The 25,075-nt window shown below is 46.2% G+C and overlaps 1 protein-coding gene across 1 annotated transcript; it reads left to right on the plus strand.

The window, feature by feature from the left end:
- The first annotated feature begins 1,827 nt into the window (after nucleotides 1–1,827).
- opn6a (opsin 6, group member a) lies at nucleotides 1,828–16,900 on the plus strand. Its single transcript, XM_067983727.1, has 6 exons — nucleotides 1,828–1,948; nucleotides 2,616–2,821; nucleotides 3,387–3,486; nucleotides 5,290–5,394; nucleotides 14,455–14,678; nucleotides 16,499–16,900. The coding sequence occupies exons 1-6, from the start codon at nucleotides 1,828–1,830 to the stop codon at nucleotides 16,898–16,900; spliced, it is 1,158 nt and encodes a 385-aa protein (XP_067839828.1).
- Nucleotides 16,901–25,075: the final 8,175 nt, after the last annotated feature.

Here is a 25,075-nt window from a genome sequence, read left to right on the forward strand (position 1 = left end):
TAATGAGAGGCGTCGTCCCTGCTAGACCACCAAAGTCAAACATATTCATTTGTTTTACAGAGAACCTGGTGGGACTACAGAGGCCCTGCAGGATGAAGCATTCACCTTTAAATTTCCACACCCCCCTGATGATACTCCCGCTCCCACCGCCTGTCGGCCCAGCTCATTACACTAATCCAGATTACAAGGCCCCAGAGATCAGCAACTCCTGTAGTGACAATCCCATCTGTCCTAGATAATTCTGTCAACGCAGCTAACTCCCTCCCCTGCTTGCCTCTTCTCCTCTTTCCAAGTGATTGCCTTAAATGAAAGGTTAAAGTGCAACTCTCATTTAGGGATGCCAACCCTGCAGGATTGTCCTGGAGTCACCAATAATTAAAGATTAATCCCCAGGAGACTGCTGGGAGCAAAAACTCAGGAGAAAAATCATAGGGGCAATAAAAAAACGTGTTTTTTTCCCATTTACTTTGAACACTTTTGTTTATTAGTTATAAAAAAATATTGGAGATGGGGTAAAGAGGCTGTTTGATTGACAGTCGAGAAACATCCAATCGGGTAACAAAGAGTCTGATCGCCTTCCGATTGGCCGTGTGAAGGCGGGGTGTTGCGAGGATGGACATGTTGGATGACCAATGGCGGGAGAGTGGGAGCGGAGCAGTTGGAGGCAGGAGGGTCATGTGATGAAACCTCCAGGAATACATTAGCAACCCTACTGTCATTCCAAGTGATTATGGAAGAAAGAAAGAAAGAAAGACTTGCATTTATATAGCGCCTTTCACAACCTCAGGACGTCCCAAAGCGCTTCACAGACAATGAAGTACTTTTTGAAGTGTGGTCACTGTTGTAATGTAGGAAATACAGCAGCCAATTTGCACACAGCAAGGCCCCACAAACAGCAATGAGATAATGACCTGATCATCTGGTTCACGGACGAATAGTTTGGACGGGTGGCAACTGGAGTAAAAGATACTGTCAACAGGTGACAGGAGACATGGGCCGGAAATTTCCCCGGAGCTGGCCCCCTGCTCCTCCGCTGTAACTTCACCGGAGGTGTGAGGGAAAACCCTCCCTTTACATGTGGCAAAGTAATGGCAGTGGAGTGGGACGAGCTCCGAGGAAATCCCCATTTTGACCTTCACCCTCCCCTCCCCCACCCCGATCAGGTGGTGAAGAGGCCCCCCCCCACCTAGCGACTTTGAGCAGTGACGGACAGGAAAAGACCCTCTGGTCCTTCCAGCCTGTCTTACACAGTTGTGATAACTTGTGTATCACAATATATACACTCCCCACCCTACACCATGTGATCTCCTGGGAGAGGCAAAAAAAATGGATTTAAAAAAAAAACAGGCCAATTTTGGCAAGAAAGAAATCTGGGAAATTCCTCTCCGACCCTCTTAGGTGATGGAAACTAGTTGAGGAGATCACTCTGGCCCCTGATAATTCAACGCATCACATTACCTACCTTTTGTAAGAGGTGATGTCCTGTGCATTACCACAATCTTGTGGATTAGTTAAGAACGTCCTGCCCACTGCTTGCTTGATCTCACCTTGCTCTGAACTCTGCAGTATCCAGAAGAAAGGAGATTAAAAGGGTTCACGTCACATTGCAGGTCAGTTCTAAAGCCGTTCTTAGGCCGGATTAAGAAGTAAAACTGAGGCAAGGGATTGGTTCTCGAAAAGCATCCCCCACCGTCCAGATATTCCCAGTCCACTCTCCGTCTGCCCTGTTTCGGTCTGAGCGGGTTTCGGAGGGTCTTATGCACTCTTCCGGTTGATGGTCAGTTCTGGGTCCATGAGTGCGGAGATTGAGCAACTGGACTTAGAAAGATGGCTTTTCACAGCCTGATCAATAGTCTATGGAGGAACCACAACAGCACCTTTCATCCCAAGGAGACCCCCATCTCAGAGCAAGGGGAGACCATAATCGGCAGCTACCTGCTGATTCTCGGTATGTAGCACTGATTCACACTCTACGTAGAATTACATAGAATTTACAGCATAGAAACAAGCCATTCGGCCCAACTGGCCTATGCCGTGTTTATGCTCCACACGAGCCTCCTCCCTCCCTACTTCATCTCACCCTATCACCATATCCTTCTATTCCTTTCTCCCTCATGCGTTTATCTAGTTTCCCCTTAAATGCATCTATGATATTCAGCTCAACTACTCCTTGTGGTAGCGAGTTCCACATTCTCACCACTCTCTGGGTAAAGAAGTTTCTCCTGAATTCCTTATTGGATTTGTTAATGACTATCTTATATTTATGACCCCTAGTTTAGGCTCCCCCACGCAAGTGGACACATCTTTTCCATGTCTACCCTATCGAACCCTTTTCATAATTTTAAAGAACTCTATCAGGTCACCTCTCAGTCTTTTCTTTTTCTAGAGAAAAGAACCCCAGCCTGTTCAGCCTTTCCTGTTAATGGAAATGTAAAGCTTCCATGGTTTTTGAGGGGATTCTCCAGACTGCAGGTTCAGTTGCAATTAAAACCTGCTTCACACACCGGAAAACCCTCCCCTCCCCTTCCAGGTGTTATTTCTTCAAACTTTGCAGGGAGCAGGTCGAGGGCGGAGACCTATTGACAGTAATCCATCTCTTTGTGCTTCTGCCTTAGGCTGGTTGTCCTGGATTGGGAACAGTGTGGTGATATTTGTGTTGTATAGGCAGAGGACAACACTTCAAGCCTCAGATTATTTAACCTTTAACCTGGCCCTCTCAGATGCCAGTATTTCTCTTTTTGGCTACTCCCGGGGAATTTTTGAGATCTTCAACGTACTTCGAGACGACGGTTTTCTGATTACATCCATATGGACTTGTCAGGTAAGAGGCCTGAGCAAGCAGCTCAAAGTCCAATTGTAGTATCTTTCCATACTTTCTTCACAATGTCAGCCATGGCTCAGTGGGCAGCACACTTGCCTCTGAGTCAGAAGGTTGTGGGTTCAAGTCCCACTCCAGAGACTTGAGCATATAATCCAGGCTGATGCTCCGAGTGCTGCACTGTCGGAGGTGCCATCCTGTCGGATGAGACATTAAACTGAGGCCCCACCTGTTCTGGTGGATGTAAAAGATCCCATGGCACTCTTTTGAAGAGCAGAGGAATTCTCCCCAATGTCCTGACCAATATTGATCTCTCAACCAACATCACTTAAACAGATTATCTGGTCGTTATCACGTTGCTGATTGTGGGATCTTGCTGTGCGCAAATTGGCTGCCACGTTTCCTACATTACAACAGTGACTACACTACAAGAAGTATTTCATTGGTTGTGAAATGCTTTGGGACGTCCTGAGGGGAAGTGACACCATATAAATAGAAGCCCGCTCGCTCTTTCTCAATATTGACTGCTTTGAAGCCATTGAGATCTCATTAAGTCTTGTCTTTTCAGATCGATGGTTTCTTCACACTGCTCTTTGGTCTGGCCAGTATTAATACACTGGCAGTAATCAGTGTGATAAGATATATTAAAGGCTGTCACCCCTGCAGAGGTAACTTTGTTTTATTTTTCACGCTAATAGATTTTTTTTAGATAAGGGTGTTACGGGTTACAGAACCAAGGCGGGTAGATGGAGTTAAGATACAGATCAGCCACGGTCTAAATGGCCTCCTCCTGATCCTATGTTCCTAAAGGTACATTCCTCAATCCCAGATTCCCGGTGGGGAACCTGCTCAAAGGAAGGATCAACGCGTCAGTATGTCCGACCCACACTTCCTGCTGGGAATGTCAGATTGAGGATTGTGTCGTCCTACCTAAAAAACAAACGTTCTTTTTATTTAGGTGGATTTCTTGTAAATGTTACTTACAGAGTGAGCTTCTCTGAGTTTAGCTGCTGCCTATCTGTGTTTTTACGTTCTGTTTGTTTAGAGCTCCTGACTCTGTTAACAGGCTGCACTTTTTAAAAGTGTTTGTAAATGTCTGTCACAGTGGACTGGACGTGTTAAATACGTGTCAACCCCCTTTTGGGCACCATGGGGTGAAATTCTACCTCGGTGGGGGTGAGAAATGGGTGGGAGCGGACCCACCCGCCGTTATACTCTGCCTCCCACCCCCCAACGCCCCATTTCCCTCTCCGTTGATTTCAGTGCCCCGGACTCTGGATCCTGGGCAGGGTTGGGGTCGGAGTTGGGGTTGAGGTTGAGGCAGGGGTTGAGTCTGAGGTTGGGTCTGATGTTGGGGCTGGGGTTGGGGTTGAGGTTGAGGTTGGGGTTAAGATTGGGGTTGAGGTTGAGGTTGGGGTTGAGGTTAAGATTGGGGTTGAGGTAGGGGTTGGGGTTGAGGTTGAGGTTGTGCTTGGGTCGGGGATGGGTCTGAGGTTGAGGTTGAGATTGGGGTCGGAGTTGGAGTTGAGGTTGGGTCTGAGGTTGGGCCTGAGGTTGAGGTTGTGCTTGGGTCGGGGATGGGTCTGAGGTTGAGGTTGGGGTTGAGGTTGGGCCTGAGGTTGAGGTTGGTGTTGGGGTCGGAGTCAGCGTTGAGGTTGAGGTTGAGATTGGGGTTGGGATTGGAGTTGATGTTGGGGTTGAGGTTGGGCTTGAGGTTGAGGTTGAGGTTGAGGTTGGGTCTGAGGTTGAGGTTGGTGTTGGGGTTGGAGTCGGGGTTGGGGTTGAGGTTGGAGTCGGGGTTGGGGTTGAGGTTGGAGTCGGGTTGAGGTTGGAGTCGGGGTTGGGGTTGAGGTTGGAGTCGGGGTTGGGGTTGAGGTTGGAGTCGGGGTTGGGGTTGAGGTTGGAGTCGGGGTTGGGGTTGAGGTTGGAGTCGGGGTTGGGGTTGAGGTTGGAGTCAGGATTGGGGTTGAGGTTGGAGTCGGGTTGAGGTTGGAGTCGGGTTGAGGTTGGAGTCGGGTTTGAGTTTGAGGTTGGGGTTGGGTCTGAGGTTGGGGTTGAGGTTGGGTTGGGTTCAGGGTTGGGGTTGAGGTTGGGTTGGGTTCAGGGTTGGGGTTGAGGTTGGAGTCGGGGTTGAGGTTGGGGTTGAGGTTGGGTTGGGTTCAGGGTTGGGGTTGGAGCAGCACAGGGTTAAACTATAGATAGGGATGGGGTAGCAGAAGCAGAGATAAGGAATATCATCGACTGGGGCACTCAAGGATAGTTTCCTCACACAACACGTGTGAGACAGGCTCCAGAAGCAGCGGCTGTCTCTGATTTGGTGTTTGGGAATCCCTCAGTGCTGGTGGATTAGTGCCTGGGATGTAGTGGTCGCTGGATTGGGAGATCGGGCATTCTTGCCAAAGCTCAGGCCAAGTAACAGGGACAAGTTGTATAACTGTGGGTTCCTAACGCCTGGTGTGATGTTTCTGCAGCTCACTGTATTGGCACCGGGAGTATCATCGTGTCGTTGGTACTGATCTGGGCAGCTGCTCTCTTTTGGTCTGGATCTCCTCTGTTCGGCTGGGGAAGTTACATTGGTGAGTTAGGGGGTTGCCAACCCTCCAGGATTGTCCTGGAGTCTCCAGGAATCAAAGATTAATCTCCAGGACACTTGGTGCGAGCAAAGAAAACCTGGGAGAAAAATCATCAGGGGGCATTAAAAAAAAACGTGATTTAAAATGAATTTCTTTGAGGACTTTGGTTATTAGTAATAAAAATATCTGCGATGGGGGAAAAAGAGGCTGTTCGATTGACAGTTAAAATAATCCGATCGAGTTAACAAAGAATCTATTCGCTTTCCGATTGGCTGTGGGGAAGGTGGTGCGTCGCGAGGATGGACGTGTTGTGCGTCCGATGGCGGGAGAGTGTAGGGGCGGGGCAGTCGGAAGCGTGAGGGCCATGTGAGGAAACCTCCAGGAATATGTCCGACCAGAGCTGGCGACCCTGAGGTGAGATCAGTCACTCTCGGCTCTGCGGGGTGATCCAGGACGTCGGTAACAGCCATAACTCGAGGCATAAGCTACAATTTACGCTGCAGAACTTTAATTACTACAGTAACGTCGGTCGGGTCTCCCGTGCTTCTTGAGTGCAGACAGGCGGCAAGGAAGAGTTTTAATTCTGCTTTTTCTCAGTCCGTTCCGACTTTGCACTGGATCCTTCAGCTCTCTGCGATACTTCATCGGTGCTGTTCATTATTGACAGGGCTACAAGATAGTAGACCTCCAATTCTCTTACCTACCCTCCCTGTGTGGATGGGCAGTGTAGTGGTTATGTTGCTGTGTTAGTAATCTAGATGGCCTGGACTATTACTATTTCAAACTTGAACACGAGTTCATAACTCACTGTGGGCAGTTTAAGGAATTTGAATTCAGTTTTTAAAAAAAACTGGTACCAGTAAAAATGACGGTTTGTTGTTAAAAACCCAACTGGTTCACTAATGTCCCCTCAGGGGAGGAAACCTGCCGTCCTTTTTGTGACTCCAATCCCACACCAATGTAGTTGACTCTTAATTGCCCTCTGAAGTGGCCCAGCAAGTCACTCAGTTGAAGATGGCCCACCACCACCTTTTTTTTTATTCGTTCATGGGATGTGGGCGTCGCTGGCGAGGCCGGCATTTATTGCCCATCCCTAATTGCCCTTGAGAAGGTGGTGGTGAGCCGCCTCCTTGAACCGCTGCAGTCCATGTGGTGAAGTTTCTCCCACAGTGCTGTTAGGAAGGGAGTTCCAGGATTTTGACCCAGCGACGATGAAGGAACGGCGATATATTTCCAAGTTGGGATGGTATGTGACTTGGAGGGGAACGTGCAGGTGGTGTTGTTTCCATGTGCCTGCTGCCCTTGTTCTTCTAGGTGGTGGAGGTCGCGGGTTTGGGAGGTGCTGTCGAAGAAGCCTTGGCGAGTTGCTGCAGTGCATCCTGTGGATGGTACACACTGCAGCCACTGTACACCGGTGGTGAAGGGAGTGAATGTTTAGGGTGGTGGATGGGGTGCCAATCAAGTGGGCTGCTTTGTTCTGGATGGTGTCGAGCTTCTTGAGTGTTGTTGGAGCTGCACTCATCCAGGCAAGTGGAGAGTATTCCATCACACTCCTGACTTGTGCCTTGTAGATGGTGGAAAGGCTTTGGGGAGTCAGGAGGTGAGTCACTCACCACAGAATACCCAGCCTCTGACCTGCTCTTGTAGCCACAGTATTCTTCTCAGTGTAACTAGGGATGGGCAATAAATGCCGGCCTTGGCATATCCCCAGAATGAATAAGTTAACTTCTCAGGATTAGGGAATCAATCTGACTGTCACAATTCAAAATAAGAAAAATTGGAACAGTCACTCCACATCCAGGTGACGTGGAAGGGCTGAGAACAAACAACTGCTCCACTCAGCTCCTTCCTCACCAGAACCACCTTCTTTCAGGCCTCTTTACCTCAGAGACACCCAACTCTGAGGCCCCGCGGGGTTGTCTCTGTCTCAGCAGGTCGTGGGTTCAAGTCCCCCATCCAGAAACTTGAGCCCATAATCCAGGCTGACACTGCTGGTGGCAGTACCGAGGGAGTGCTGCACTGTCAGAGATGCCATCTTTTGGATGAGTCGTTAAACCGAGGCCCAGTCTGCCCTCTGAGGTGGACAGAAAAGACCCCATGGTCACTATTTGGAAGAAGAGCAGGGGAGATCTTCCTGGAGTTCTGGACAATATTTATTCCTCAATCAACATCACTAAAAAAAAGTTGATCTGGTCTTTATCACATTGCTGTTTGTGGGATCTTGCTGTGCGCAAATTGGCTGCTGCGTTTCCTACATTACAACAGTGACTACACTTCAAAAAGTATTTAATTGGCTGTGAAGCACTTTGGGATGTCCTGAGGCCGTGAATAGCGCTATATAAATGCAAGTCTTTTTAACTATTGCTGTCTCTCTTTTTATCGCTCTCTCTTGGTCTCTGCCTATCTTCCCCTCCCTCTTTCTCTTTCTCTGTCTATTTCTTTCTGTTTCTCTTTCTGCGTCTCTCCCTCTCTTTTTATCGTTCTCATTCTGTCTTTCTCCATCTCTTTCTCGAATGCTTTCTTTTTCCATCTCTTTCTCGAATTATTTCTTTCTCCATCTCTTAGAATCATAGAATCATAGAATGGTTACAGCACAGAAGGAGGCCATTTGGCCCGTCGAGCCCTTGCCGGTTCCCTGCAAGAGCAGTCCAGTTAGTCCCACTCCCCCGCCCTTTTTCCCGGAGCCCTGCAAATTTTTTCCCTTCAAGTACTTATCCAATTCCCTTTTGAAAGCCACGATTGAATCTGCTTCCACCGCCCTTTCGAGCAGTACATTCCAGATCATAGCCACTTGCTGTGTAAAAAAGATTTTCCTCATGTCCCCTTTTATTCTTTTGCCAATCACCTTAAACTTGTGTCCTCTGGTTCTCGACCGTTCTGCCAATGGGAACAGTTTCTCTCTATCTACTCATGATTTTGAACACTTCTATCAAATCTCCTTTCAACCTTCTCTGCTCTAAGGAGAACAATCCCAGCTTCTCCAGTCTATCCACTTAACTGAAGTCCCTCATTCCTGGAACCATCCTAGTAAATCTTTTCTGCACCCTCTCTAAGGCCTTCACATCCTTCCTATAGTGCGGTGCCCAGAATTGAACACAATATTCCAATTGTGGCTGAACCAGTGTTTTATAAAGTTTCACCATAACCTCCTTTCTTTATAAAGCCCAGGATCCCATATGCTTTTTTAACAACTTTCTCAACCTGCCCTGCCACCTTCAACGACCTGTGCACATGTACCCCCAGATCTCTCTGTTCCTGCACCCCCTTTAGAATTGTACCCTTTAGTTTATATTGCCTCTCCTCGTTCTTCCTATCAAAATGTATCACTTCGCACTTCTCTGCATTAAATTTCATCTGCCATATGTCTGCCCATTCCACCAGCTTGTCTATGTCCTCTTGAAGTCTATCACTATCCTCCTCACTGTTCACTACACTTGCAAGTTTTGCATCAGCTGCAAATTTGGAATTGTACCCTGTACACCCAAGTCCAAATCATTAATATATATCAAGAAAAGCAGTGGTCCTAGTACCGACCCCTGGGGAACACCACTGTACACCTCCCTCCAGTCCAAAAAACAACCGTTCACCACTGCTCTCTATTTCCTGTCACTTAGCCAATTTTGTATCCATGCTGCCACTACCCCTTTTATCCCATGGGCTTCAACTTTGCTGACAAGCCTATTATGTGGCACTTTATCAAATGCCTTTTGGAAGTCCATATACACCACGTCAACCCTTTCTGTTACTTCATCAAAAAACTCAATCAAGTTAGTTAAATACGATTTCCCTTTAACAAATCCGTGCTGGCTTTCCTTAATTAATCCACATTTGCCCAAGTGACTATTAATTTTGTCCCGGATTATTGTTTCTAAAAGTTTCCCCACCACCGAGGTTAAACTGACTGGCCTGTAGTTGCTGGGTTTATCCTTACAATCTTTTTAAACAAGGGTGTAAGATTTGCAGTTCTCCAGTCCTCCAGCACCACCCCGTATCTAAGGAGGATTGGAAGATTATGTCCCGTTCCTCCACAATTTCCACCCTTACTTCCCTCAGCAACCTAGGTTGCATCCCACCTGGACCGGGTGACTTATCTACTTTGACGTACAGCTCGCCTTTCTAATACCTCCTCTTTATCAATTTTTAGTTCATCGGTATCTCAACTACCTCTTCTTTTACTGTGACTTTGGCAGCATCGTCTTCCTTGGTAAAGACAGATGCAAAGTACTCATTTAGTACCTTGGCCACGTCCTCTGCCTCCATGAGTAGGCCTCCTTTTTGATCCCTCATCGGCCCCATCCCTGCTCTTTCTGTCCATTTACTGTTTACATGCCTATAGAAGACTTTTGGATTCCCCTTTATGTTGGCCACCAGTCTATTCTCATACTCTCTCTTTGCCCCTCTTATTTCCTTTTTCACTTCCCCTCTCAGCTTTCTATATTCAGCCTGGTTCTCACTTGTATTATCAACCTGACATCTGTCATATGCCCCCCTTTTCTGCTTCATCTGACTTTCTATCTCTTTCGTCATCCAGGGAGCTCTGACTTTGATTGCCCTACCTTTCCCCCTCGTGAGAATGTACCGAGACTGTACCCGAACCATCTCCTCTTTAAAGGCCGCCCATTGTTCGATTACAATTTTGCCTGCCAATCTTTGATTCTCTTTATCTCTTTCTCCATCTCGTTCTCTCTTTCTCTAACTCTCTCTTTCTCCATCACTTTCTCCATCTCTTTCTCCTATTATTTCTCATTCCCTATCTCTCTCTAACACTCTCCATCTCTTTCTCTAACTCTTTTTCTTTTTATCTCTTTCACTTCCTCTATCTCTTTATTACTTTCTCTAACTCTTACTCTTTATCTCTTTCCCTATCTCCTTCACTTCCTTTATCTCTTTCTCCATCTCTTTCTGTTTCTCTATCGTTAACTCTTTCTCTTTCCCTTTCTCCCTCTCTTTCTCTAACTCTTTCTCTTTCCCTTTCTCCCTCTCTTTCTCTAACTCTTTTTCTTTCCCTTTCTCCCTCTCTTTCTCTAACTCTTTCTCTTTCCCTTTCTCCCTCTCGTTCTCTAATTCTTTCTCTTTCCCTTTCTCCCTCTCTTTCTCTAACTCTTTCTCTTTCCCTTTCTCCCTCTCGTTCTCTAACTCTTTTTCTTTCCCTTTCTCCCTCTCTTTCTCTAACTCTTTCTCTTTCCCTTTCTCCCTCTCTTTCTCTAACTCTTTCTCTTTCCCTTTCTCCCTCTCATCCTCTAACTCTTTCTCTTTCCCTTTCTCCCTTCCTTTCTCTAACTCTTTCTCTTTCCCTTTCTCCCTCTCTTTCTCTTTCCCTTTCTCCCTCTCATCCTCTAACTCTTTCTCTTTCCCTTTCTCCCTCTCATCCTCTAACTCTTTCTCTTTCCATTTCTCCCTCTCATAGAATCATAGAATCATAGAAGTTTACAACATGGAAACAGGCCCTTTGGCCCAACATGTCCATGTCGCCCAGTTTATACCACTAAGCTAGTCCCAATTGCCTGTACTTGGCCCAATATATTAATGATTTGGACTTGAATGTAGGGGCATGATTGGCAAATTTGCAGATGACACAAAAATTGGCCGTGTAGTTGATAGTGAAGAGGATAGCTGTAGACTCCAAGAAGATATCAATGGGTTGGTGGAGTGGGTGGAAACTAAGAGAAAGAAAATACAAATGTTAGTTACGTATAAAACTAGCACCAATGTAAAAAGTCTTCCACCACAGATTTAAACATCAACTTTGATGAACGTTCAAAGTTTCAATAATTGTCAAAAAGGTATAGGTAGAATCATAGAATCATAGAAGTTTACAACATGCAATCAGGCCCTTCGGCCCAACATGTCCATGTCGCCCAGTTTATACCACTAAGCTAGTCCCAATTGCCTGCACTTGGCCCATATCCCTCTATACCCATCTTACCCATGTAACTGTCCAAATGCTTTTTAAAAGACAAAATTGTACCCGCCTCTACTACTGCCTCTGGCAGCTCGTTCCAGACACTCACCACCCTTTGAATGAAAAAATTGCCCCTCTGGACCCTTTTGTATCTCTCCCCTCTCACCTTAAATCTATGTCCCCTCGTTATAGACTCCCCTACCTTTGGGAAAAGATTTTGACTATCTACCTTATCTTAGCCCCTCATTATTTTATACACTTCTATAAGATCACCCCTAAACCTCCTACTCTCCAGGGAAAAAGTCTCAGTCTATCCAACCTCCCCCTATAAGTCAAACCATCAAGTCCCGGTAGCATCCTAGTAAATCTTTTCTGCACTCTTTCTAGTTTAATAATATCCTTTCTATAATAGGGTGACCAGAACTGTACACAGTATTCCAAGTGTGGCCTTACTAATGTCTTGTACAACTTCAACAAGACATCCCAACTCCTGTATTCAATGTTCTGACCAATGAAACCAAGCATGCTGAATGCCTTCTTCACCACCCTATCCACCTGTGACTCCACTTTCAAGGAGCTATGAACCTGTACTCCTAGATCTCTTTGTTCTATAACTCTCCCCAACGCCCTACCATTAACGGAGTAGGTCCTGGCCCGATTCGATCTACCAAAATGCATCACCTCACATTTATCTAAATTAAACTCCATCTGCCATTCATCGGCCCACTGGCCCAATTTATCAAGATCCCGTTGCAATCCTAGATAACCTTCTTCACTGTCCACAATGCCACCAATCTTGGTGTCATCTGCAAACTTACTAACCATGCCTCCTAAATTCTCATCCAAATCATTAATATAAATAACAAATAACAGCGGACCCAGCACCGATCCCTGAGGCACACTGCTGGTCACAGGCCTCCAGTTTGAAAAACAACCCTCTACAACCACCCTCTGTCTTCTGTCGTCAATCCAATTTTGTATCCAATTGGCTACCTCACCTTGGATCCTGTGAGATTTAACCTTATGTAACAACCTACCATGCGGTACCTTGTCAAAGGCTTTGCTAAAGTCCATGTAGACCACGTCTACTGCACAGCCCTCATCTATCTTCTTGGTTACCCCTTCAAAAAACTCAATCAAATTCGTGAGACATGATTTTCCCCTCACAAAACCATGCTGACTGTTCCTAATCAGTCCCTGCCTCTCCAAATGCCTGTAGATCCTGTCTCTCAGAATACCCTCTAACAACTTACCCACTACAGATGTCAGGCTCACCGGTCTGTAGTTCCCAGGCTTTTCCCTGCCGCCCTTCTTAAACAAGGGCACAACATTTGCTACCCTCCAATCTTCAGGCACCTCACCTGTAGCTGTCGATGATTCAAATATCTCTGCTAGGGGACCTGCAATTTCCTCCCTAACCTCCCATAATGTCCTGGGATACATTTCATCAGGTCCCGGAGATTTATCTACCTTGATGCGCATTAAGACTTCCAGCACCTCCCTCTCTGTAATATGTACACTCCTCAAGACATCACTATTTATTTCCCCAAGTTCCCTAACATCCATGCCTTTCTCAACCGTAAATACCGATGTGAAATATTCATTTAGGATCTCACCCGTCTCTTGTGGTTCCGCACATAGATGACCTTGTTGATCATTAAGAGGCCCTACTCTCTCCCTAGTTACTCTTTTGCCTTTTATGTATTTGTAGAAGCTCTTTGGATTCTCCTTTGCCTTATCTGCCAAAGCAATCTCATGTCCCCTTTTTGCCCTCCTGATTTCTCTCTTAACTCTACTCCGGCAATCTCTATACTCTTCAAGGGATCCACTTGATCCCAGCTGCCTATGCATGTCATATGCCTCCTTCTTCTTTTTGACTAGGGCCTCAATCTCCCGAGTCATCCAAGGTTCCCTACTTCTACCAGCCTTGCCCTTCACTTTATAAGGAATGTGCTTACCCTGAACCCCGGTTAACATACTTTTGAAAGCCTCCCACTTACCAGACGTCCCTTTGCCTGCCAACAGACTCTCCCAATCAACTTCTGAAAGTTCCTGTCTAATACCATCAAAATTGGCCTTTCCCCAATTTAGAATTTTAACTTTTGGGCCAGACCTATCATTCTCCATAGCTATCTTAAAACTAATGGAATTATGATCACTGGTCCCAAAGTGATCCCTCACTAACACTTCTGTCACCTGCCCTTCCTTATTTTCCAAGAGGAGGTCAAGTTTTGCCCCCTCTCTAGTCGGGCCATCCACATACTGAATGAGAAATTCCTCCTGAATACACTCAACAAATTTCTCTCTATCCAAGCCCCTAATGCTATGGCTGTCCCAGTTAATGTTGGGAAAGTTAAAGTCCCCTACTATTACCACCGTATTTTTCTTGCAGCTGTCTGTAATCTCCTTACATATTTGCTCCTCAATTTCCCGTTGACTATTTGGGTCTGTAGTACAATCCTATCAAAGTGATCTCTCCCTTCTTATTTTTCAGTTCTACCCATATAGACTCAGTGGGCGAACCCTCGGATATATCCCCTCTCACTACTGCCGTGATGTTCTCCCTAATCAAGAACGCAACTCCCCCTCCTCTCTTACCTCCTGCTCTATCTTTCCTATAGCATCTGTACCCTGGAACATTGAGCTGCCAGTCCTGCCCCTCCCTTAGCCATGTTTCAGTAATAGCTATAACATCCCAGTCCCATGTACCCATCCATGCCCTGAGTTCATCTGCCTTGCCCATCAGACTTCTTGCATTGAAATAAATGCAGTTTAATCTAGACTTCCCTTGGTCTTTGCCCTGCTTTCTCAGACCATCTGTCCGGTCATGTTTTGTACACTCTCCCTTACTGCCTTTTGTTTCTGTCACCACTTTACTTCCCACTGACTTCCTGCATCGGTTCCCATCCCCCTGCCACATTAGTTTAAACCCTCCCCAACAGCACTAGCAAACACTCCCCCTAGGACATTGGTTCCAGTCCTGCCCAGATGCAGACCGTCCAATTTGTCCTGGTCCCACCTCCCCCAGAACCGGTTCCAATGGCCCAGGAATTTGAATCCCTCCCTCTTACACCATCTCTCATCCTCTAACTCTTTCTCTCTCCCTTTCTCCCTCTCTTTCTCTAACTCTTTCTCTTTCTCTATCATTTCCTTTGCCACAGACCAGATGTATGGGACATGTGAAATTGATTGGGGCAGAGCGATGGTCTCCACCATCTACAAGTCGTACATTGTGTCCGTCTTCGTCTGTTGCTTCTTCCTGCCGGTGTCAGTCATGCTCTTCTCATACGTCTCGATCATCAACACTGTCAAGTCGAGCCGGGCTCTGGCAGGTGTGGCCGATCTGGGAGAGCGCCAAAGGAAACTGGAGAGGGATGTGACCAGGGTGAGCTTTTCTACAGCAGACTGAGGCGGGTCATTTTCACTCGATTTACACCCCGCCCAATTTACACTCACCCAATCTAGTGTCACACTCACCCAGCGTAGTGTCACACTTACCCAATCTAGTGTCACACTCACTCAGCGTAGTGTCACACTCACTCAGCGTAGTGTCACATTTACCCAATCTAGTGTCACACTCACTCAGCGTAGTGTCACACTTACCCAATCTAGTGTCACACTCACTCAGCGTAGTGTCACACTCACTCAGCGTAGTGTCACACTCACCCAATCTAGTGTCACACTCACTCAGCGTAGTGTCACACTCACCCAGCGTAGTGTCACACTTACCCAACCTAGTGTCACACTCATTCAGCCTAGCGTCACACTCGCCTAGCCTAGTCTCACACTGGACTATTGCAATTGTCTCCTGGCTGGCCTCCCATCTTCCACCCTCCATAAAGTTGAGCTCATCCAAAACTCTGCTGCCCGTACCCTAACTCACACCGAGTCCTGTTCACCCATCACCCCCTGTGCTCACTGACCTACATTGGCTCCTGGTCCATGAACACCTCGACTTTAAAGTTCTCATCTTTGTTTTCGAATCCCCCACGGCCTCGCCCCTCCCTATCTCAATAATCTCCTCCAGCCTTACAACCCTCCGAGATCCCTGCGTTCTTCCAATTCTTGCCTTTTGCACATCCCCGATTTTCATCGTTCCATCATTGGCGGCCGTGCCTTCAGCTGTCTGGGCTCTAAGCTCTGGAATTCCCTCCCTAAACCTCTCTGCCTCTCTACCTCTCTCTCCTCCTTTAAGACGCTCCTTAAAACCTAATTTTTTGACCAAGCTTTAGGTCACCTGTCCTAATATCTCCTTATGTGGCTCGGTGTGACATTTTGTCTGATAAATCGCTCCTGTGAAGCGCCTTGGGATGTTTTACTATGTTAAAGGCGCTGTGTAATGTGTTGTTGTTGTTGTTGTTGTTATGTCACACTCACCAATCCCAGCGACACACTCACTTACCCAGCCTAGTATCACACTGACTCAGATTAGTGTCACATGCACCCAGCCTAGAGTCACATTCACTTTGCCTAGTGTCACACTCACCCAGCCCAGTGTCACACTCACCCAGATTAGCATCACAATCACTTTGCCTAGTGTCACACTGACCCAGACTGGCGTCTCATGCACCCAGGGTCACACTCAAAGTTGCCTAATGTCTCATGCACCCAGCCTAGTATCACACTCACCCAGACTAGTGTCACACAACAAGCCCAGTGACACACTCACCCAGCCTAATATCACACTCACCCAGCCTAATGTCACACTCACCCAGGCAGCATTACATTCATCTAGCCTAGTGTCACTTTCACCCAGCCTAGTGTCACACTTATCCAGCTGACTGCCACACTCACCCAGCCCAGCGACACACTCGCCTTGCCTAATGTCACACTCACCCAGCCCAGCGGCACACTCGGGCTGCCTTGTGTCACACTCACCCAGCCTAGTGTCACACTTATCCAGCCTAGTGTCACATTCACCCAGCCCAGCGGCACACTCGCACTGCCTTGTGTCACACTCACCCAGCCTAGTGTCACACTCGGGCTGCCTTGTGTCACACTCACCCAGCCTAGTGTCACACTCGCGCTGCCTTGTGTCACACTCACCCAGCCTACTGTCACACTTATCCAGCCTAGTGTCACATTCACCCAGCCTGTTGCATACTAACACGTGAAGTGTTAATCTGGCGATCGATCTCACATTGAAGCAGTGATGGAAGGTTTTGGCTGGTCTCCTGTTACCTGACCTTGTTCCACCGTTTACAGATGTCCATGGTGATCTGCACCGCGTTCATTATCGCCTGGTCACCGTATGCGGTGATCTCCATGTGGTCAGCGAGTGGTCACGCTGTCCCGAAGCTCGCCAGCGTGCTCTGCAGTCTCTTCGCCAAGTCCGCCAGCTTCTACAACCCCATCATTTACTTCGGAATGAACGGCAAGTTCCGGCGGGAAGTTTGTGTCCTCCTGCTCTGCGCTGGCGAGAAGGACAGCGTGAAACTGAAGCGGATCTTGCAGCGACCTCCGAGAGAGCCGGCTGAAGAGTTCCGGGAGGGGCCTGTACCAGCCTTCGACTCCAGCCCAGGGCTGGAGAGCCCGGTGAAAGGTCCTCAGGAATGGTCCTACTTTCCCAACAGTGAGAATTCCGGCTACGAATGCGACAGACTGTAGGGATTTGCGGGAAACGAGAATACGAGCTGCTGTAATGACGTGGGTGCGTTGTACGAATCAACGGTGCGTACAGCGACCGACAGGAAGCCTCGCCCGTTGTCCGCCATATTTGCAAGTCGCAGACGTGCAGCCCTTTCCTGTAATCGGCCCTGTAATGTGTATCTTATTTATTCATAGTGTAAGGGTCATTTTGTGAGGATCTGCTTCTGGCATTGAGTCTCACTAGATGGCAGATAAGGCTTTAACACTCTCGGGCCCATTTGGTACCCACACTGGGAGTGGGGATAGGGCTATAACACTATGGGGCCCATTCTGTACCCACACTGGGAGTGGGGATAGGGCTATAACACTATAAGGCCCATTCTGTACCCATACTGGGTGAGGATAGGGCTATAACACTATAGGGCCCATTCTGTACCCACACTGGGAGTGGGGATAGGTCTATAACACTATATGGCCCATTCTGGGACCCACATTCCCACACGGCCCTACAGTATAGCCCTATCTCCACTCCCAGTGTGGGGTCTCATTAGACAGGAGTGTGGGGACCCCACATAATGCTTTAGTTTTATTTCTGACTGACGGCCCCATGGAATGGGCTCAATGCAGGAGCAGTTTCGTAAAATGATCCCTGAAGTTAAGATCCTTTCAGAGTGACAGATACACACACTCTACAGATTAACATTGATTTACATTTGATAGGTGCAGTAGAATGTTAAAGTAACAATTCCAATGTTTTGATTTGAACAGTAAGTGACTTTTCACAATAAGTTGACCTAGAAGGCATCTCCCCAAAAAAGTGAGCAACTCTGAGCAGAGTACATAATAAACGGGCGTCTTCAATTCTGACGCGGGGCAGTAAATTTCAGTCTACATGTTGAATTAGTTACAACTTTTTTTTCGTGTGTTGCAAAATTCCAGTCACTCGAAGGATGAACTTTCTGCAGCTTTTCCTGCCTTTGCCCAGCTCGTCCTCATTCCCTGCAACTGTTGCTGGGCCTCTTGCACTGGAATGAAATTCAGACTTGATTGATTAGCTTGTCATATATTTCAGTCGGGGCCCACCTTGCTGATCAGCTCCCACATTCCACATTGCTCACTTCTGTCAGCGTAGGTTTTCGGATCGGTCATGCCTGAACTGGGTGTGACCGAACGGGGGGCGGGGGGATAAGGGGTAGGGATCTGGCAAGCATGATCTCGGCCCGTTTAATGCTTCACATGCGTTTGGTGTCAGCTGTGGCTCAGTGGGTATCACTCTCGCCTCTGTGTCAGAAGGTGATGGGTTCAAGCCCCACTCCAGAGACTTGAGCCCATAATCCAGGCTGACACTCCCAGTGCAGTACTGAGGGAGTGCTGCACTGACGGAGAGTGCTGTCTTTCAGATGAAACGTCAAAAGTGAGGTCCTGTTTGCCCTCTCAGGTGGTAAAAGATCCCATGGCACTATTTCCAAGAGGAGTTCTCCTGGTGTCCTGGGCCAATATTTATCCCTCAACCAACATTAATAAAACAGATTATCTGGGTCATTATCACATTGCTGTTTGTGGGACCTTGCTGTGCGCAAATTGGCTGCCATGTTTCCTACATTACAACAGTAACCACACTTCATTGGCTGTAAAGAGCTTTGGGATGTTGAAGGCGCTATATAAATGCAAGTTCTTTCTTTTCCAGTTCTGATTTTGATTGCCTGATATTGGTTCTTAGGATCTTCAGGCAGCCTCTTGAAATCCAGCTCTGTAAGTAATAGCCCTGGACGGCCACTTTCAACAAGTGGGAGAAACCAAAAAAGAAAGAAAGAAAGATAAAGAAAGACGACCTTGCCTTTATACAGCACCTTTCACTTCCTCAGCATATCCCCAAGTGTCTCACAGCCAATGAAGTACTTCTGAAGTGTGGCAGGCAATTTGCGCACAGCAAGATCCCACAGAGTGACTGGTCAATCTGGTTTAGGAGCAGATGGTTTTTCAGTAGAGTAGAGCAAACATGTTGTCAGGGCTAAATCCTTGACATTGGGTTCATACAGCCCAACCCTCGGCTCACTGAAAGCTTCAAACTCCAGCTTCAAAAATCTTTAGAGGGCCGAGCCCAGCTTACAGCCACATCAAACAGTGTGATAAAGGCTTCATATCTCCAACGCAGCTGGGGTTAACCCCTTGATCCCCTCTCAGTCTTTTAGCCTTCCTGTCTATTGAGCCGATGTTATCTAGCATTGCCAATGTGTTACTCAGAGTAAACGGACTTAATTAATGGGTTACTGCTCTCTAAGCAAAGTACTCGAAGCACAACCTGTAACTGATTGATGAGGGGGGCTCAATCGATGCACAATACCCTTGGGTCTGTGAAGGAGATACTATGGACGGCAAACAGTACTGTACAAAATGTCAATAGAAGGGAAATTTAAAGTTTGAATGACTATTTTAAGGAATGTAGAAATGTAGCATATTCCTCCGTGAATGAAAAGATAAACAACAAGATCAAACACAAAGAAGATGAAGAATATCGGGGGTTTTGGTCAAATGAGCGACTCGCTAAAATTACAGCACAGAAGGCGGCCATTTGGCCCATCATCCCCCTGATCGTACTATCTCTTCAAGAACTGTAATTTGCATTTATTCAGTGCTTTTAACGTAGGCGAATGTCCCAAGGCGCTTCACAGAGGAGAAAAAGGAATGGGGTGGGGTGGGGGGCGAGCCCTTACAGGAGGGTTTGTAGAGGTCGCTGAAAGCTTTGATGAAGTGAAGGCTTTTAAAGGTGGGGAGGCGATTTGAGGGGTTTAGGCAGCCAAGGCAGCTGAAGGCTGTGCCACTGAAAGTACATAGAATTACATAAAATTAGCACAGAAACAGGCCATTCGGCCCAACTGGTCTGTACCGGTGTTTATGCTCCACACGAGCCTCCTCCCTCCCTACTTCTTTTCACCCTGTCAGCATATCCTTCTTTCCTTTCTCCCTCATGTGTTTATCTAGCTTCCCCTTAAATGCATCCATGTTATTCGCCTCAACCACTCCTTGTGGTAGTGAGTTCCAGATTCTCACCACTCTCTGAGTAAAGAAGTTTCTCCTGAATTCCCTATTGGATTTATTAATGACTATCTTATATTTATGGCCCTTAGATTTGGTCTCCCCCACAAGTGGAAACATCTTCTCTACATCTACCCTATTGAACCCCTTCAGAATATTAAAGACCTCTATCATGCCTCCCCTCAGCCTTCTCTTTCCTAAAGAAAAGAGCCACCACCTGTTCAGCCTTTCCTGATAGGTATAACCTCTCAGTTCTGGTATCATCCTTGTAAATCTTTTTTACATCCTCTCCGGTGCCTCTATATCCTTTATATATGGAGACCAGAACAGTGCACAGTACTCCAAGTGTGGTCTAACCCCAGAGATTAGTTTGCATTTTTAATGGCCTTATTAACGTGTGTCGCTACTTTTACTGATTTGTATATCTGTACCCCCAGATCCCTTTGCTCCTGTATCCCTTTTAGACTCTTATTATCCAAGGAGTATGTGGCCTCCTTTTTCCTCCTACTAAAATACACCACCTCACACTTAGCTATATTGAAATTCATTTGCCATTTACATGCCCATCCTGCAAGTTTATTAACATCTTCTTGTATTTTGTCTCAGTCTTCCTATAGTATTAACTAAACCCCCCCAATTTAGTGTTGTCCGCAAATTTAAAAATTGTACTTCTGATTCCCGAATCCAAATTGTTAATGTAAATTGTGAACAACAGTGGTCCCAGCACCGACCTCTGTGGAACACCACTTCCCACCTTTTGCCAATCTGAGTAGCTACCCTTAACCCCTACACTCTGTTTTCTGTTTTGTAGCCAGCTTGCTGTCCATTCTGCTACCTGTCCCCTGAATCCACATGCTCTGACCTTAGTCATGAGTCTGTTATGTGGTACCTTATCGAAGGCCTTTTGAAAATCAAGTATATTACATCTACTACATTACCCTTGTCGACTCTTTCTGGAACTTCTTCAAAGAATTCAATAAGGTTGGTCAAGCAGGACCTAATTATCTGGCATTTTTTTTTAAATGGCCACAAAAGCTGCTAGATTGTTCTCAAAGTCCAACTGGTTCACTCGCGTCCTTTAGGGAAGGGGTCCCAGTTTGGCCTACTTGTGACTCCAGTCCCACACTATGCGGTTGACTCCTAATGCCCCCAGGGATGGGGAAGCATGTAATTACAGGAGTGGTGAGTTTTATTTACTAAGCCATGTTCCCCCCTCTCTCTTCTTCACCTCCACACAGGCAGCCAGCGGGAATCACCATATGGGGAATCCAAGTACAATCCACAGTGTAATATGTTAGCACAGCAACACGGTACAACACCCCCCAAACGAGAGGCTGGGAGTAATTTTGCCAGCCCATATTTCTGGTGGTCCGTGATTTCCTGAGCTTTTAAACTCTTGGGCGCAATGCGTGCCTGGATTTCCGATACGTGCTCCCGCAGGCGAGGCTCCGTGTTGGAAGGCGGGTTTGTGAAACCGCCCCCAGTAAGCTGACAAGGCAATTCTTTTTTTTTCAAACTAGTGAAATGATTGCAACATTGCCTGCAGTCATTTGATGAACATAGGTTTTTCTTTTCATATACAAGATGGCAATGGAGTTGGGAAAAGATACTTCAGAAATGTGCTCTGCAGTGCCGACTAGTGGCTAGAGCACACAACTACACCGTGACTATTGACATAGCAAAATTGAATGGGAAATGTTGACACAGTAATTCACAACAGGCGATCTCTCATTTTTTTTGTTGAATTGAAGAATTTCATCAAAGAATCAGCAGAAAACACAATCAAGCACTTACCTGTGTTTCCACTGAAACATAGGAACAGGAGGAGGCCATTCAACCCCTCGAGCCTGCACCGCCATTCATTTAGATCATGGCTGATCTGCACCTCAACTCCATTTACCTGCCTTGGTTCCGTAACCTTTAATACCCTTACCTAACTAAAATCTATCGATCTCAGTCTTGAAAGCTCCAATTGACCCCCAGCCTCAACAGCTTTTTTGGGGAGAGAGTTCCAGATTTCCACTACCCTTTGTGTGAAGAAATGCTTCCTGACATCACCCCTGAATGGCCTAGCTCTAACTTTAAGGTTATGCCCCCTTGTTCTGGACTCTCCCACCAGAGGAAATAGTTTCTCTCCACCTACACAATCAACTCTTTTTAACATTTTAATCACGTCCTCACTATTTATTTGAGCTGTTTCAAATTCTAAAGGTCACTTTTTATATTTAAATTCCAAAATCTTCACACGTTCACTGTGCTTGTTGACAAGCTAAACTATTTGGGCAATGCTTCACAGAATTTGTGATCAGACTGTGTTAACCTTTGAAAAAAAAGGCATGTTTAACCATTCAGCGGTTGCTTGAGCAATGAAATCAAAAACCAAACAATATTTTATTCAAAGAATAATGTGAACTAGAAGCTGGTCTATGGTTTTGTGCGTGCCCATCTGCTGTTGAAACCCTCATCCATGCCTTTGCTACCTCCAGACTCGACTATTCCAATGCTCTCCTGGCCGGCCTCCCACTTTACATCCTCTGTAAACTCGAGCTCATCCAAAACTCTGCTGCCCTTATCCTAACTCACACCAAATCCCGATCACCCATCACCCCTGTGCTCGCTGATCCACATTGGTCCCGGTCCGGCAAAGCTTCAATTTTAAAATTCTCATCCTTGTTTTCAAATCCCTCCATGGCCTCGCCCCTCCCTATCTCTGTAACCTCCTCCAGCCCTACAACCCTCAGAAATCTCTGCGCTCCTCCAATTCTGGCCTCTTGCGCATTTCCGATTTTCATCGCTCCACCATTGGCAGCCGTGCCTTCAGCTGCCTAGGCTCTAAGCTCTGGAATTCCCTCCCTAAACCTCTCCGTTTCTCCATCTCTCTCTCTCCTCCTTTAAGACGCTCCTTAAAACCTACCTCTTTGACCAAGCTTTTGGTCACCTGTCCTAATATCTCCTTATTTGGCTCGGCGTCAAATTTTGTTTGATAATCGCTTCTGTGAAGCACCTTGGGATGTTTTACTACGTTAAAGGTGCTATATAAATGGCAAGTTGTTGTTGTTGTTCTTATGACATTCATCTTTCAGATGAGACATTAAACCGAGGCCCCGTCTGCCCTCTCGTGTGGAGGTAAAAGATCCCACGGCACTATTTCAAAGAAGAGCAGGGGAGTTCTCCCTGGTGTCCTGGCCGATATTCATCCCACAACCAATATCACCAAAAAGCAGATTATCTGGTCTCTCATCATATTTGCTGTTTGTGAGACCTTGCTGTTCGCAAATATTTGTCTTCAAAAGTAATTCATTGACTGTGAGGAACTTTGGGGCATCGTAAGGACATCGTAAGGTGCTATTATACATGCATGTTCTTTCTTACGTCACTGAGAGGTTTCAGATCATATCCTTGAACATAAGGAGGTCTTTCAGCCCATCGAGCCTGTGCCAGCTCTCTGTAGGAGCTCTCATTCCCCTGCTCTTTCCCCATACCCTTGTAAATTTTTCTTTTTCAATATTCATCCACTTCCTTTTTAAAAGTCTATTATGGGGTTCAGTTTCCACCTCTGTTTCTGTTGGACATTTCTTGTTCTAACAACCCTCTGCATAAAGTCATTTCTTCTAACCTTTTCCTTTGTTCTGTCAGTGATGATCTTAAATCCTGGCCAATATTTATCCCTCAACCACCATCACTAAAACAGATTATCATATTGCTGTTTGTGGGATCTTGCTGTGCGCAATTTGGCTGACATGTTTCCTGCATTACAACAGTGACTACACTTCAAAAAAGTACTTCATTGGCTGTAAAGTGCTTTGGGTCGTCCTGAGGTTGTGAAAGGCGCTGTAGAAATGCAAGGCTTTCTTATTTTATGCCCTCTCGTTACCGACTCACTGATCAGCAGAAATAGTTTTTTTCCCGATTTACTTGATCAAAACCCCATATAATTTTGAACACCTTTCACGGATCTCCTCTTAACCTTCTCTGTTCTAGTTAAAATTTTCTCTAACCTCTCCTCATAATAAAGCCTCTCATCCCCTGTATCATCTTAGAGAATCTTTTCTGCCTTCTCTCCATGGCCTTGACACCCTTCCCAAAATAAGGCACCCAAAACCGGAGGCAATAATCTAACGTCATAGTGTAGAGAACATTGAAAAAACTGCAAGGATCGTTCAACACTCAAAGGGTTACTATCATCGAATCATACAGCACAGGAGGAGGCCATTCAGTCCATCATGCCTGTGCTGGCTCTTTGAAAGAGCTATCCAATTAGTCCCACCCCCCTGCTCTTTCCCTGCAGCCCGGAAAATGTTTCCTCTTCAATTTTGAAAGTTATTATTGAATCTGCTTCCACCACCCTTTCCGGCAACGCATTCCAGATCGTAACAACTCACTGTGTAAAAAATATTTTCTCATGTTGCTTCTGATTCTTTTGCCAATCACCTTAAATCTGTGTCCTCTGGTTACTGACCTTTCTGCCACTGGAAACAGATTCTCCTTATTTACTCTAGCAAAAACCTTTATAATTTTGAACACCTCTATTAAATCTCCCCTTAACCTTCTTTGCTCTAAGGAGAACAATCCCAGCTTCTCCAGTTACTTTCAAGTGAAATTTGCAGACATCAGTGATCCAGACACAAAGAGGAGTTTTAATTATGCAGTTATGACTTTATTTTAGTGACAAACAAGTCATCTAAAGCATGCATTCCACACATAGGAAAAAAAGGAGTATACTAGAGAAAATACAAGCCTGTAGGCGGTAAAGGTTAACTATAAACCCAATTGTCCTGCAAAAGCATAAAACAGTTTATATTTTATATGCAAATAAACTATTAAGAGAGGCGCTGCACAAAATCCAACAGGAAGCAGATGCTCCACAGCTGATTCAGAGGACAGAACGACGGGCTTATAGGGACTGTATCGTTAGCTTGGATTGTGCTGTTTGACAATTGCTAACTGAAAACCTATTGAAAGAAAGAACTTGCATTTCTATGACTTCAGGATGTCCCAAAGTGCTTCGCAGCCAATGAAGTGTAGTCACAGTTGTAATGTTGTAAAGCAGCAGCCAATTTTACACACAGCAAGCTCCCACAAACAGCAATGAGATAATTACCAGACAATCTGTTTTAGTGATATTGGCTGAGGGGTAAATGTTGGCCCCAGGGAGAA

This window comes from Heptranchias perlo, chromosome 5 (genome assembly GCF_035084215.1).
Source record: "Heptranchias perlo isolate sHepPer1 chromosome 5, sHepPer1.hap1, whole genome shotgun sequence".
Taxonomy (NCBI): Eukaryota; Metazoa; Chordata; class Chondrichthyes; order Hexanchiformes; family Hexanchidae; genus Heptranchias; species Heptranchias perlo.